The sequence below is a fragment of the Rattus norvegicus genome, chromosome X, assembly GCF_036323735.1.
Source record: "Rattus norvegicus strain BN/NHsdMcwi chromosome X, GRCr8, whole genome shotgun sequence".
NCBI classification, from domain to species: Eukaryota; Metazoa; Chordata; class Mammalia; order Rodentia; family Muridae; genus Rattus; species Rattus norvegicus.
In genome coordinates, this window is record NC_086039.1 from 101,938,353 (window position 1) to 101,953,420 (window position 15,068).

Below are 15,068 nucleotides of genomic sequence, written 5' to 3' on the forward strand. Positions count from 1 at the left end.
GTACGCTGGATGATCTCCATGACCATACCTTCTCTCCCCCAGGTACCGGAGTCTGAAACAATTTAACGTGGATATCTGCCAGACCTGCTTCTTGACAGGCAAGGCCAGCAAAGGCAACAAGCTCCACTATCCCATCATGGAGTATTACACACCGGTATGCAGCCTCCACACCAGGTGGGAGGGCAGGCATTTCTCACACACTAGGTTTTGATCCTCTTTGCACAGCATTGGCACACAGGTCTCAAATTTCCCCAATGGAGCATTACCCAAATAATGGGGGTTCACTGGTTTGGGGTTCCTACTCTTCCATCACAGCTTTTCTGACCCTGGGGCCATAGTTGCCTAGGGAGCTCTGTGCCCTCCTAGTCCTTTAATTGGCATTAACTGTTTTGCTACAGAAAAATACCCTGGGGCGGGAGGGGGGGTCTTGGATGGAGGAGAAAGATGGTTCTAGATACCTTCCTTTCTCTTGCTGATATGAGTTTTCTTGGCTCGTTCTTGTATAGCTCCTGTACTGAATCCCTGGGTCTCTTTCTTCTACTTTGTCTTTTTTTTCTACCCCTCCTTGCGTACCAAAGTCTGTGCTCAAGTCACACAGTCCATTAAAATGAGAAACATATGCTTTTGACCTATACTCACCATTTGTACTTGGTTTCCATAGGCAACCTTCCCTTCAAAACTGCCTGAGCCCATCTTGTGCCATGTCCTAGAACTTGGGCACAGGGCTGCTACATGTGTAGGTAGCATCCTGAGCTTGTCCTTTCAATATCTTTTAAGATTTATCCATTTTGTGTTTTATACATCTGGGTGTTTTGGCTGCATGTACGTATGCGAACCACTTGCATACCTGGTGCCTGAAGAGGCCGGAAGGGAGTGTCAGGTCCCTTGGAACTGGAGTGACAAATAGTTGTGGGTAGCCTTGTGGATGCTAGGAATTGAACCCGAGTCCTCTGAAACATCAGAGCTCTTTACTGCTGAGCCATCTTTCCCTCCCCCTCTTAACATCTTATACTTTTCTGTTCCCTTAGATTCTTCCAGAACCCCAAGTGCAGTCCAACTGGCTTTCTCCCCTCCCCACCTCTCCCTTTTTAACCTGGTTCTCCAGAATTCCCCTTTCTAAGGTATTATCTTCAAATTATGTTAGCACAGGGATGTGTGAGGCAGCGAGAGTAGGGGCCATGTCTGTTACTTTTCCTTTATCATCATTTACACAAAACATTATAAAGGACAAACAGAAGAAACTCGCTGGAAGAGAGAAGCTGATAATCCTCTGCCTCCTGTTTATCTTTCCCATTCTTGGAATTTATAGAAAAGGGACAACAAGATGGCTTAGTGGGTAAAGTGTGCCAGGCCCCATGACTGCAGTTTGATTCATAGAACACACATGGTAGACGAAGAGAAGCGATTCCTGTGAGTTGTCCTCTGACTGCCATCTGTGTATTGTAGTGGGTACATACGTACGCACGCAAAGTAAATAAAATTTCAAGTTTTATAAACAGACATTAATAAGAAGTTTTTATATGATAATTTTATTTTTGAGAACATCATATGTGAACTGCACTCCTATCCCCTCCAACTTTTGCTGTGACCCCGCCCAAATGCATGATATCTTCTTTAATTATTGTTACTTGTATATACATGTGTACACACACACACACACACACACACACACACACACACACCTCTGTTTGTCCACAATCCACTTGGGCTGGAGAAATGGCTCTACAGTTGAGAGCACTGCTGTTCCTAAAGGATTCAGGTTCGATTCCCAGCACCCACAAAGCTGCCTACAACTGTTTGCCACTCCAGTTCCAACGGGGTAGATATACGTGCAGGCAAGGCACCCAGATGCATAAAATACAAAATAAATAAATCATAAAAACATACATATCTATATACATATTACATATGTATGCACACACTGAGTCCATTTAGCTTTGCTAGTATGTACATGTGTCCAAAGCTGACCACTTGGCATTGGATAACCTGTATGGGAACTTGTCCCTGAAGAAGAATGGTTCTTTCTCCCTTAGCAAGCATTGACCCCTTATAGCTCTTCCTCTAGGGGTGGGACTGTGGAATTTCCCCTGTCTGTGTTGGCATGTCATCTGCTGTTGTGTTCTTACAGAGATCCACAATTAGTCAAAATGTAGATAATAAGTGACTGGGGGTGCCTGATTCCCACCGATCCCACAGAAAAGGGCACAGGAAGATTGTAAGAGCCAGAGATCGGGGCACCCGCTGTGAGATGCTGCCTTCTCTGTTTAACACTGAAGAACCCATGAGCTTTCAACAATGTGATCACCTAAACAACCCTAGTGTAACAACATAAAATAAACCTCAAATGTACAATTACATGCTCTCTGTAAAAGATTCAAAGTATGCAGACAGGAGTGTTCCGAGTTTAAAATGAAAGTCTTCCTTTCTCTTCACCGCTCCAGTCTACCTTCCCAGAGGCAACTAGTGTTGAGAGTTTAGAGTGAATTTCGTTGAGACTCTGTTTTGATTTATTGGGGGGGGGGGTACCAGACACATTCTGTGCTCTAGTGAAGGAGTTCCAAGATCTCATGGTGTCCTGATGTCACTAGCGTGGCTCTCTCTGTCCTGTCTCCCTGCAGACCACATCTAGTGAAAACATGAGGGACTTTGCCACAACCTTAAAGAATAAATTTCGCTCCAAGCAGTATTTCAGCAAACACCCTCAGCGAGGTTATCTGCCTGTGCAGTCAGTACTGGAGAGCGACTGCAGTGAGACGTGAGTAGTAGCGGCTGAGCAGAGACTCCAGGTGACCTCATCCAGCTCACCTATGTGCTGGCCAGGGGCTGAGTCACAGATGAGCTGGACAGTGTGAAAAATCGCCAGCGACAGGGTGGTTCGGCTTATGTCTGACCTAGATTCTGGCCTGAGCTATAGACTAGGATCCACTCTTTGTATCTTGTTAGCATCCAGGCGGGGAGGATGGCGGGGAGATGGGCTTTCAGTTGCTTTGGGTCTTCTGAATCTTTGCTGCTTTCTTCTAGACCTGCTTCTTCCCCGATGTTGCCACACGCTGACACACACTCTCGAATTGAGCATTTTGCCAGCAGGTACCACTGCCTTTCAGTGGGAGTGGGGACTATTCGAAGTCCAAAGAGAAAAGGGTAGGAATTGTAGGAAGTCCAAGGACAGGGAGAATTAGAATGAGCCAGGGGCGGTGGGAAGTAGAACGTACCATGGCCAGCAAGGCCCAATCCTTAGTGGTGGGGAGTTGGGGCCAGCTCCCTAAGCCAGTGATCTTATTGTTCTATTAGAGTGCTGGGGATGGAAGCAGGCCCCACATCCTACATTCTCTCCTATTGTGGCTCTGTCTTTCTAGGCTTGCTGAGATGGAAAGTCAAAATTGTTCCTTTTTTAATGACAGCCTGTCCCCGGATGACAGCATGTGAGTTTCCACAGCTGCTAATTTCCCAGAAATAGCTGTCCTTGGGATCCTTCTGCCACTGTTTGGGAATGGTATCTCACCAAGAGAATGGGAGGCCGGTGCTTAGGGTCCTTGACTCCCAGAGGAAGGAAGGCTGCTTCCCGACTACAGTGTTTAGGAAGAGAAGCAATTTCTCACCTGTCAACTGAACCATCTACCAAGGTCCCTTCATATCACATGATATCATCTTCCTATGCACAACTTTGAAGACAGAAATTTAAAAAAAGCTCCTGTCCAAAGCTGCACAAAGCGGCTTAAGCAGCTTAAGATACAAAACCCCATTAATGCTACAGAAACCCTAAGAGGAAACAGAACCATTACTCAAGTATGGCCTAAGGGAGGCCTGGTGCCATAGGACAGAGAGGGAGTTCTTGCATCTCTAAGAGAGGTTCCTTGCCTGTAAAGAAGGCCTAGGAACTGCTGACATGGGACAGTCTGGTCCTAACTGGGACCAGATCCTTCTGGAAGGTGAAAAAGGAAAGACACATAGATGGGGAAACAGCCTGGAATGGAAGGTGGTTTTCTCATTATATTTGAGAAAACCCCAGAAACGTCAGCATCCTGGAAATATCTCCCAATCCTCTCTCAGACACTGCCTCTTTTAGTATCCCGAAGCCTTTCTTTATATGACTTCAAAGTGAATGCGCCAGCATACATTTCCTGGGCTCCAAGCTAGGATCTGGGAACTGGCTCCCTGGCCTGTTTCTATGTTCAACACCCAGTCACCTCCTTTGCTCTGCCCACTCCCATGCAGCGACGAGGACCAGTACCTGTTGAGGCACTCCAGCCCCATCACAGACCGAGAGCCGGCCTTTGGACAGCAGGCTCCGTGCAGCATGGCCACAGAAAGCAAGGGGGAACTCGAGAAGATCCTGGCCCATTTAGAAGATGAGAACCGGTAGGTACGGTCATGGCATAAATTAGTGCGGGTGCCGGAGGCTGGCAGATTGAGCTTCAACCTTGATGCTTAATGTGCTATGTAACCTGGATCAAGTCACTTACATCTTCTGATCGTCCATCTTCTCAGCTCTGTAATAGGGATGACAGCGATGCTAACTTGCCAGGCTTATTGTGAAGACCAAATGAGATCAATCATAGAATGTGTCAGTCCTTATAGTAAGGGTTAATCAATGTTGATTCTTCTAATAATTGTTTGAGTCCTTGTAATATAACCCTGACCTTTTCTGAGTATCCACGAGATACAGGGAAAGAGAACACCAGAAGAATGCAGATGAGAACATAACTTGTCCTTGCTGTCAAAAAACTTTCTGTACTGAAAGTAGAAAGAACTACTTGTTACTGAATGAAAGTATTCCAGGGCTTTTTGAAACTACACATAGCATTTCCGAAGCAGAGAGATGACGGGCCACTAGTCGCATTAATCACCACAGAAGTAGAGGTGGCTGCATGGGCCTGACAGAAGTTGAAGGCTCTTGGAGGGAGGGGAGTACCATCTGCAGAGCCTCTTAGGGTAGTGCACTTCAAGCATTAGTATGCACAGGAGTCAATGGCAAAGCTTGAAAAAAAAGCTCACTCACCCACTCACTCCTGGGTGTGGAGGGCCTGAGTTTCTATTTCTAACCAGCAGTCAGGGAGACTAGCTAGTGTCACTGGTCCCCACACCGCCCTCGGATTAGCAAGTCTTAGAACAATGTTCCTCAGATGGTGGAGTGCAGGTGAGGTCTGGTTCACAAAGTGTGTGTCACCAATCCTGGAAAGATAAATGCACAAACATACAGCAAGCCTTTAGAGACTTTTCCAGCAAAGGTAACATTGTCAGGATAAAAGCACACAAGATCGATTTGTGTGTTGTTGAACGTGTGGGGCAGGGCACAGCAGTGGTGTGAACTGTGGACTAGTTGTGAACATTAGGACAAAGCGGTCCTTATACAATGGAGTGAACTGTGATCAATGCCCTGGTTTCTCCAGGGAAGGAGAGAAAACTGCTACATTGGAGCAGCAGAGAGCAGGCTCTGGAGAATGGTAGAAAGAGCAGGATTCTCTTCGCCTGGACAACAGAAAGTGATAATGCCTAAATGTGGAGTGTCTCCTGATGGCCCATTATGAACATTCAAAGCAGGTCAATGCAGAGAGAGGCTGCAGTATAGGTGATCTCTTTATGTATGCTATGTCTTCGCTGAGAATCTAAAAATCTATAAGTAGAGTAATAGGCGAGCCATTGGCACTAATATTTGCAGAACATGTTCTTACCTGCTTTTTAAGGTCAAAATTAATCCCCAAAGCATCAAAGCCCTAAGACATTTCTTATGTGAAATGTCAGTTTACTGCTCCAAGGCTTCAGGATGGCAGTGTAAATGTCAAGCAGGCTGGAGAGGAAGTGGCTGTGGCCATTTCAAGCAGAGCATCTCCAGGGGGTGGGTTGGGAGATCGCAGAGACCTCCTCACACATGAGAAACAGGGCACTCGTGGATTCTGGATAGCTAGGTGATCCTGTTAAAGCCTTAGGCCTTGGCATCTGTGTCCGTGGCAGGATTCTTCAGGGAGAGCTGAGGCGCCTGAAATGGCAGCACGAAGAAGCAGTCGAGGCACCTACCCTAGCTGAGGGCTCTGCTGAAGCAACCCCAGACCACCGCAATGAAGAGCTTCTAGCTGAAGCCAGGATCCTGCGGCAGCACAAGAGCCGCCTGGAGACACGCATGCAGATCCTTGAAGACCACAACAAGCAGTTAGAGTCTCAGCTGCAACGCCTGAGAGAGCTGCTCCTGCAGGTGAGGCTGCAGTTACAGAACCAGAGCCCTAATCAGGAGGGCTCAGAGAGCTGGGGTTGGAGCAGAGAAAGAGAAAGTGCCACTTAGGTTGTGGCAGTCAGGTGACTTCTTGAGAAGAGCTGACTGGCAATTGGATGAAGAAATGCAGAAGAAAGTGGGCAGAATGGGTCCATGCTTAAGCAGTCCTCTTCCCGTTCACTTCCATGCCTCCTCTGTGTGTCACTCTTAAGATCCCTATGGACTTTTAAGGACTTTTAAGGAAGCTGTATTTCACAGCCCACTGGAATCTGGTATTAAAAGAATAAATTTCAAAAAACCATCCTAAACAAAGGGACTCAGTATTGCACCAAGCATGAGTACCTAAGCTACATCTGCAGAGACAATTTTTTTAAAAAGCCAGGTATGGTGACACACACTTGGAATTTCCATGCCAGGGACATGGATTTCTGGGGCTTCCTGGCTAGCCTAGTCTACTTGGTGAATTCCAGGCTCATGGAAGACCCTGTCTCTTAAAACAAAGAAATGAAAACAGGAAAAAAAAAGGTGGGCAACACCTAAGGACTGACACCCATGGTTATTCTCTAGCCTCCACACGCATGTGCATACATGTATCCTCAAGTGCACACAAATGTGTACGCATTCAAGGACACATAAACACCAAGTCATAATCCAAAATGTGGCATTTTCAGGTTTGGACATGTTTGGCAAGAGAAAAAAATTTTTTTCCGGAGCTGGGGACCGAACCCAGGGCCTTGCGCTCTCTAGGCAAGCGCTCTACCGCTGAGCTAAACCCCAACCCAAGAGAAAAATTTTTACAAGAAAGGGCTCTTTTGTTGCAATTTGCCCTTTTTGTCTCTGGAAGGTCAGGCAACTCTTGGGTCAGGCAGCCTGGGCTTGAATATATTGACTGTGGGGGCTCAGAAAGTTATTTAACCTTATTTGGCCCCGGTTCTCTGTAAAACAGAGGTCATGATAATATTAGCTTTAAATTAAGACAAAACAAAGCAAATCAATGGACAGTGAGAGATGGTCAGAAGTTAAGAATGCTCGTGCAGAGGACCGGAGTTCAGCTGCCTAGCACCGGTGTAAGTCAGCTCACAACTATGAGTAACTCCAGGGGTAAGGAATCAGGCACCTTTGTCTGGCCTCCGGAGGTACTCACACACACGGCACACCCTCACAGACACACACATAAAAATAAAAACATACCTTTTTAAAGGGGGGCTAGCAAGGTGGCTCAGCTGGTTAAGTCTTTCCCACACAGGCCTGACAAACTGAGTTCAATCTCTGCGACCCACATAAAGGTGGAAAGAGAACCAACTCTATGCAGTTGTCCTGTGACCTACACATGCTTCATATCATAAATGTATCTGCAGATGCCACACACATATACACAGTACTAATAATAGGTAAACATTTTACATCAGAGGATTATAACCATCCTAAAATCAAATAATGTATATGCAGAATTCAGCAAGGTACCAGGAATATAGCACACTAATCATGCATGTCATCTGTCATTGTCATCGTATGCAACAGTGTCCCTGTTCTCTTTACTATCCAAGGAACAGCCTTGTTCCTTTCTTAACTAGTTTTAAGCTCACATTCAAAATACTATTTTCATCCTGGCCTCTGTACATTTGAATCGCCATACTTTGCCTTCCATTTCCCTCCTCTGTGTCCCTGCTTCCCCTCTAGTCCCTTCCTTCTCTCCCAGTCAGCCCTCCGTTCTGCTCTCTTATGCCATGTGTTTCATTGGCCTCTTTAGTTCCAGGGACAATCTTCCATGAGTTCCTGCAGTTTTCTAACATGCGCTATGCCATGAACTGAGGATCAGGTGTGCAACGATGAAAGTGCAGGGAAAAATGGGCTCTAAATAGCCTAAATATAGTTGAAATGGCATCAAAAGACCCTTAGGTGCAGTGCCATTCTTGTAAGAACCAGGAACCTTTGACTCCTGTTGTTAAAAGGATCTAACAACGATCTAAGAGGTTTCCTGAAGGAAGAAGGCACAGCTTATGGCACCGTGAAAAGCTTCTTAAGGACCCAGTACAAAAGGGCAGGCACAGAGTCTCTAAGGTTCCTTTTTAAGCTCAGGGGTCTAAGAATGAGGTTATGAAGACAAAGCCACTTAAATCATGTCTCACCTCTTGCTAGCCACCCACTGAATCAGATGGCAATGGCTCTGCAGGCTCATCCCTAGCCTCCTCCCCACGCCAGTCAGAAGGCAGTCATCCCCGGGAGAAGGGACAGACTACTCCAGACACTGAGGCTGCAGGTAAGTTCCCTCATGTAACCCACTTCCTCCAGTGATTTGTCCTGCCCAACACTTTACTAGAGCTGGGACTAGGGTTGTGTATAATTGGTTTGTTGACTGTCTCTCTCATACGTTTCTTCTAAAAATGTCTAGTGAGTGCATTCTCCATACTGGTCATTTGAGTGGGAGGGTACAAGTACTCTGAACCCACTATTCAGCAAATAGCAGCCTAGCTCAGCCTCTTGCCTTTCTTCTTATAAAGGAAATCTCAAAATCTCTCATCTCTCTTCTAACTTAGATGATGTGGGTTCAAAGAGTCAGGATGTCAGCCTATGCTTAGAAGACATCATGGAGAAGCTCCGCCACGCCTTCCCCAGTGTGCGAAGCTCTGATGTGACTGCGAACACTCTGCTGGCCTCTTGATGGAGTCATACCCCCATCCTGTAGTTCATAGTCCTTTCCTGATTCTCGTCAATGCCGTCCCTTAACCTTTGCCCAACCTTTCCAGTAGCCACTGGCCCCACATTCCTCAGCCAGAGATATTTGGGCCTGGGGCAGCAGCAGGGATCTAATGGCTTGTGAGATGTGGTGGAGGAAGAGAGGAGAGCTGTGTTACCTCTGACTCTAGAAATGTACCCATTAATCCTTAAGACTGAACCTGTCCCTTATGTTATTCTGCTGTTGCAGCCCAGGCAAAGGCACTTGTCACCCAGATAAGGAGCAGAAAGTTACCTTGCAGAGCTAAGCAGTGCCCACTGGTCCCTTTCGCTTCTCCATGGAATCAAAGAAGGGAAAGCCTAATGGCCTCGAGGTTCTGCGTTATTGATCTCCTACTATCTGGCCCAACTGAAAGAGACAAATGGGTATCCCTGAGACATTCCTCCAAAGGGCGCCTTAGGAAGTCTAGGCAGTTTATGTCCTATTAGTTCAGCTCCAGAGCATAGTTCTTGAGGATTCTATCTACATGTTTTTTCCTCCAATATCTTTAATTCATCCTGCCACAGTACCTAGCAGAGCTTCTCTGATGGAGGAGCATTTTCATTGTAGACACGCTTCCACCCTATATTTGGAAACATTAACATAAAAAATACTTGTTTCTTTAAATACCCCCCCCATGATCCTATTTTCTGGTGGCCTTGGCATCCCAAGAGACTCGTTGAGATGCTCTGGAAAGCCATCCGAAGTCACTCTGGTTTTCTGAGTCTGTCCTCACTGAGCTGCTGGCAGGAGTGGCATCTTCTTCAACAAAGAGGCCTTTACTTTCTCTTTGTGTGTGTGAGAGAGAGAGAAAGAGAAAGGAAAAGAGACCCTCTATCCTAGAGGAGTATAAACGAGGATATAACCAATTGATAGCATAGGTTAGACTGGGTAAGATGGCGGATTGCCCCCAAATACTCACTGGAAAAGTTCCAACTGACCAGCCTGAATGGTGATTCCTGCTTTAAAGCTACTAAACTTGAATCAGAAAACTGGCCACATTCCACGCAAAGTGGAATAGCAGCGAGGTCTTCCTGTATATCAAACTGTTGCTAACAATGAAAGATGAACTCGGTCCTCAAAATGAACTAACTTCTCCTCGGCTGTATACACTCTGACTCCTTTGGCTAGCAACTGTTCAGAACAGAATGTGGATGTGGAAAGAGTGGGTTGGAGAACTTGAAGCAGAGGCAGAGCCCACTTTGACTACTTTCTACAGAGGAGAGCTTTCACCCCAGAGTCTTGCAATGGACTCAATTTTGAGTTTATATATACATATCTATACTACATTTCTACTGTACATCAGTGTTCTCCCAGCCTTACTCAAATATTAAATTCTAATAGTTCTTAAAGAATTAGTGTCCTGCCTTGCTCTTTGTTAGCCTCAGTCTCTAGCAGGAAGGGAAGGGAAGGCATCCTGGCTGGGCCCTTAAGGACGTTTTTCTCTATACTGATATTTGAGGTACATTGACCTTTAGACCAATCCAAAGAAAGTCTGTGGCCACAGAGTAATCTAACAGGAAGAGGCATTCTGTTCTCTTCACTATTTCAAACTTTGTTCCACTGAGACTTGAGCCTTAGGTAAAATTTTCTTACCACCCTTAAAAAGTGATTTGGGAACCAAAGTAGAACACATCCAAGCTCTACCCACTCCACACAGAAAGAATAAATAAGGCATATGTTAGTCTCTGCCAGGCTAAGACAGAATACATCCTATCCCATTAGGGCCTAAGGTCTGCATCATGGCCTTATAGAATGCAGTGGTTGTCATCACAGTCAGGAGAAAGTGAGATATTTACAGTTCTGTATTATAATCCAAGCCACAGCACACACATGGACCTGCTAGGAACCTAGCTTGATCTGTTCCAGGGAGGTAGAGTAGTAGCTTGGCTCCAGAAATCAAGATTGCATTCTCCCCAACCAAGCCACAGATTCAAGGGTCAAATCTCCTGCCTGGAGATCTCTCAGAAGAACTGGGTATCTGCTTGTATTGTGAGCATTTGGTAGGCAAGCATCAAACACAGAACCAGGTCATAGTCAGAATGAGGCATCTTTGTAGGAGCCTAGATTGTGGGCAGGATTCAAATAAATTTGTTGTGGAATAGGGGACTCAGAAACTATGAACTGCATGCCTCCCTAAGGCTTAGGGACATGGATACTATGAAACAATCTAAGAGTCCTTTTGTAAGCCCCATCCAAGAGTTCTTAGGCCACCGAGGGTCTGTGACAACTTCAATGGACTGGACTTGGTAGAGAAGATGTTGATCTTGTTATGTAGAATTTGTGCTGGATGTAGACCGAAGCAGCAGGTCAAGGTTGAAGTCTCACTAGGAGAGTCACTGGCACTTTGCCATCTTGTGTTTACCTGCCATACCCCAGACGAGTACATTGCTCAGGGATCCAGTAGCAGTCACTGCTGCCTATGTAGGCAAGTTGCCTGCAGTGATGAAAATGACTCCTCGGACAGTGTGAGTCCATACTGGGGTTGAATTTAGCAAAATGTGCTCTATGTTATTGGGTATGTTGTGTGTTGAAGGTCCTAAAGGAGCCCTGTGTAATGTATAACCCTGCAGTTGAAGGTAGTGAAAGAGTTGCTGGATTAGTAACCTGCGTTATGAGATAGCATCAGTGACGGGGAATGTGTTTACTGGATTTTTTATCAAATAATGTAGGCAATTTATTCTGGACAGAATTTGATAGAGAGCAATAAGCCATTGGGAGGGTAGCTGTGCTTTCGGCTCAGAGTAGCTTCACACTGGTTGGCAATTGTAAGGGAAGGCTGACTGGCTAGAAGACACAAGACTGTGGTATATAGTTCCATAGTTTTCTACCCAGGAGGCCATGTGCCCTTCTCTTCAGAATGCAAGGGTGAGAATCAAGGTTCTCAATGTTCCTCACAAGGCCGAGACTCTGGCAGGACTTCACTATGGAGAAATCTGATTGGGATTCAGGTGTTTTGTGAACTGGTCTGGCAGGTCACAATAGTGAAAAACAAACCAAGGGGCAAGGCAGAGGCAAAGCCTGGGAAATTTCTTACCACCAGATTAATGTTAAAGACTACTATTCCTTCCTGGGGTGTGTGTTTTTAAAGGGTTTGGGGGTTCAGTCCCCAGCTTCAGGCTAGAGCATTTGCTGAACTCACATTTTCAATGGCAGAATTGTGGCCTCTGGGACTATTTTCTGTTATTAATCCCATCCAGTTTCCCTTGGTACTTTGACAAATAACCAACAAACTGAGGGACAGTCCTGGAGGAGAACCTAGAGGCATTCCCCTAAGGCTGTGGAAATTCAGCTCCTCAGCTGGGTAGTCCAATCTGTGGGCCTCCCTGCAAAATCCTGGGACTTGGAAGAAAAATACTTCAGCAATTCCTCGCTGTTTTAACTCCTCCTTTAGCTGCCATTTTTGGAAGGAGACCTGCCAAATGCCCTTGCTGTTCCCAAGGCAGTATAAAAGGCAGACTGAAGTTGACTATGCTGCTTGCTGGCTGCAAGAATTGATCACAAGGATGAAAATTAGGGGATAGGGGAGGTGTCAAGGGTGGCATGCAAATGTATTAAAGTTCGGGGTGAAGGGGGCTAGGAGCAAATGGGTTAATGTCAGTTGCCACTCACTGTGGTGCTTTTCCCATTTTATCCTTGAATTCCGCTTTGAAGAATAAATTTGTATTTGTTTACTTTGGTCCCTCTGGTTATTTTCTCCGCTCATGGCCTTCCACCGTCCTCTAGTATTTTAGGGTGGACAGAAAAGAGTAGAGGTGAAGAAGCCACAGGCATACTGACAGACGGGCAGTTGCCTGGACTGGTGGCCCCTCAAGTTCCCCCTTTCAAAAGGAAGAGCTTGCCTCACAGAAAAAGTAATGGTTTCTAAATTTTCTCATCAATCTGAGTTTTTCAAGCAGCTGAAGCAGTATGAGAAAAATCAGGGTCACTGCTGTGAGTTTCCATGAAAGTGCATTTACTCTGTTAAGCTCTGTCCTTTATTCTGAGATTGTAGAATGAATATATATATGCATATATATATGTGCATATATATGGAGAGAGTGTGTGTTAAAATGTCCCCATGAACTGATGATAATCATTTTGCTTACTGCCATTTCATGCCAAAATAAAGCTTTGTTAGTCCTTCATCTGCACCAATTTTTCTTTCCTTGCCAGTCCATAACAATTCATTGCCCAGTACAAATGCCAATCACATCCATTTTAGCCCACACAACAAATACTATCCTTCCAGCTATCCATTTCCAATTATTATTCATTTAAACACTTATTGGGAATAATTCACATTTTTCTGAGTCTTTGGAATTCTCAAAAATGTCAGCTTGTGATAAGACAAAACACCCAGATCTATACAGTTTATTACTTAGAGACACAACAGAAATGGAATGTGCTATAAGCTCCCTGGGTCCTTTAGTCTCAAAGATGATGCGGATGTGAAAGAGATCAGGTGACATGGACAGCGGTGGACCCCTGTTGTTGAGTTGCCAATGCTATGTAGTAGCTGAGCAGGTCTGTGGCCAATAGCTGCACCCCAGAAGCAGAAAGCCCTCCACCCTTTAGGAATGAGGAAGGCAGATGAGACACTGCGTCATGGTAGCCTCCATAGATAGGAAGGCGAGTAAACAGTCTGGTGGTCACCCTTACAAGTCACTTCGTGCATTGTCTCAGAGGTCTAGCAGTGTGTTTAGATGTTTCTGTCCCAGCCTTCCACCTTGGCTGACCTGGAAAGTCCAGCCCCACTTCAAACTCAGCCTCTTAGCCTAACCCAAAACAGAATTTTCCCCATTATCTTCGCCTTCTTCACACCTTTTCAGTTCTAGGTTTCTAGAAAACAATTATGTATCATCTTTGCTTCTATGATTTTCTTATACTTCTGTCCTGACATTGGCGTTACTTTTTTTGGACATACTTATGTCCTTTGGTTCTACTACTTTCTGTGGATTTCCCTTAGCATTCTGGCTGTCTTTGACCTACTCTCCCAGGCTCGACCTTTATACACTGATTTACTCTTCTCTTCCCGTTGCTTATTGTCATTTGGCTGTAATCTTTCTTAGAGCAGTAATCACTTTTTCAATTGGAACCAGACTGGGGTCTAGCTGATAACTAGATGGACACTCGAATAGGTGACCTACATACAGGACAAATGGTAGCTAGAGCTGCAACTGCAGCCATGTGTTCATTTCTACTACATGAATATTTAATTCGAACACTGGAGCTACTCATTTGTACTCCATCATTTTGCTCTCCAAATGTTATAGTTAAGATGTGATGGTCTGCTTCCTTCAAAAAGACACAGACTGTTTTGTATCCCAAGGACTCTTTTAATAGGCTCTCTATTAATGGCATCTTGTGTCATTTCCTATCAGAAAGTGTTACTGTGAGTGTGTCTGCCCAATAAAACATTACCTACCTACAATAACATGTGGAGCTTTTGAGTGATTAGGTCAAGAAGGCCTGAGTAATACCCTTTATAAGAGAGACCTGGAGGATTCTTTTTGCTCTTTCTTCCATGTAAAGATGCTCAGAAGTCATGATGTATAAGTCAGGTTTTATGCCATCTGGCGGTCAGACCATGTCTGTTGATGCTTTAATATTACATTTCTCATCCTCCAGGAGTCAGAGCAATAAGTTGGTTTTACTTATAAATTTAGAAAACTATAGTATTTTTGTTATGGTGACCTAAATGGACCAAGGTAGAGTTTACTGTTGTGTTTTAATATAAGTGTGATTCTTCTAGATCAATGGGGGTAAGAGGTTTAGCTTGTCAACACAGTACTTGCCTAGCCTGTGTGGGCCTTGAGTTTGATTACAAGCACAGCCATTTGTTTAAGATAAACATCATTTTCCTTAGAGCACACATATGAGAATACAATAATCACATAGCTTTAAAAACCCTTATGAAATCCAGAGTTGTTAAAGTCTTACAGCATTGTTAATGCCTTAAAGGCATTACAGGAATCTAGATTTACTAATCTTTTCTTATGGGAGTTACAATGAGAAGACTTAGAATAAGTAATATCTTTCCTCTGACTCTTCTCTTAGCTAAAGAATAACAACCAGCCACAGCCCTCAATACCTACTCATAGAGCAAAGAAGAGTAGCAAGAAACCATCTGTGGGCAGGCAAGCAGCCTTTAACCTGAGAAAG

General features: G+C 44.9%; 1 protein-coding gene across 6 annotated transcripts in view; it reads left to right on the forward strand.

Annotated features, from left to right (window-relative positions):
- Drp2 (dystrophin related protein 2) overlaps positions 1 to 13,051 on the forward strand; it is a 50,661-nt gene extending 37,610 nt beyond the window's left edge. For 3 of the 6 annotated variants that reach the window (XM_008773433.4, XM_063280291.1, XM_008773436.4), the window contains 8 exons: positions 43 to 154; positions 2,619 to 2,755; positions 3,022 to 3,087; positions 3,357 to 3,422; positions 4,216 to 4,359; positions 5,953 to 6,190; positions 8,348 to 8,468; positions 8,746 to 12,598. In XM_008773433.4, coding sequence (XP_008771655.1) covers positions 43 to 154; positions 2,619 to 2,755; positions 3,022 to 3,087; positions 3,357 to 3,422; positions 4,216 to 4,359; positions 5,953 to 6,190; positions 8,348 to 8,468; positions 8,746 to 8,870 — 1,009 coding nt within the window. In that variant the 3' untranslated portion in view covers positions 8,871 to 12,598. Of the gene's footprint in view, positions 1 to 42; positions 155 to 2,618; positions 2,756 to 3,021; positions 3,088 to 3,356; positions 3,423 to 4,215; positions 4,360 to 5,952; positions 6,191 to 8,347; positions 8,469 to 8,745 lie in introns of all 6 variants that reach the window. The other 3 variants (NM_023971.2, NM_001395076.1, XM_063280292.1) reach the window with 2 other exon arrangements.
- The last annotated feature ends 2,017 nt before the right edge of the window (positions 13,052 to 15,068 follow it).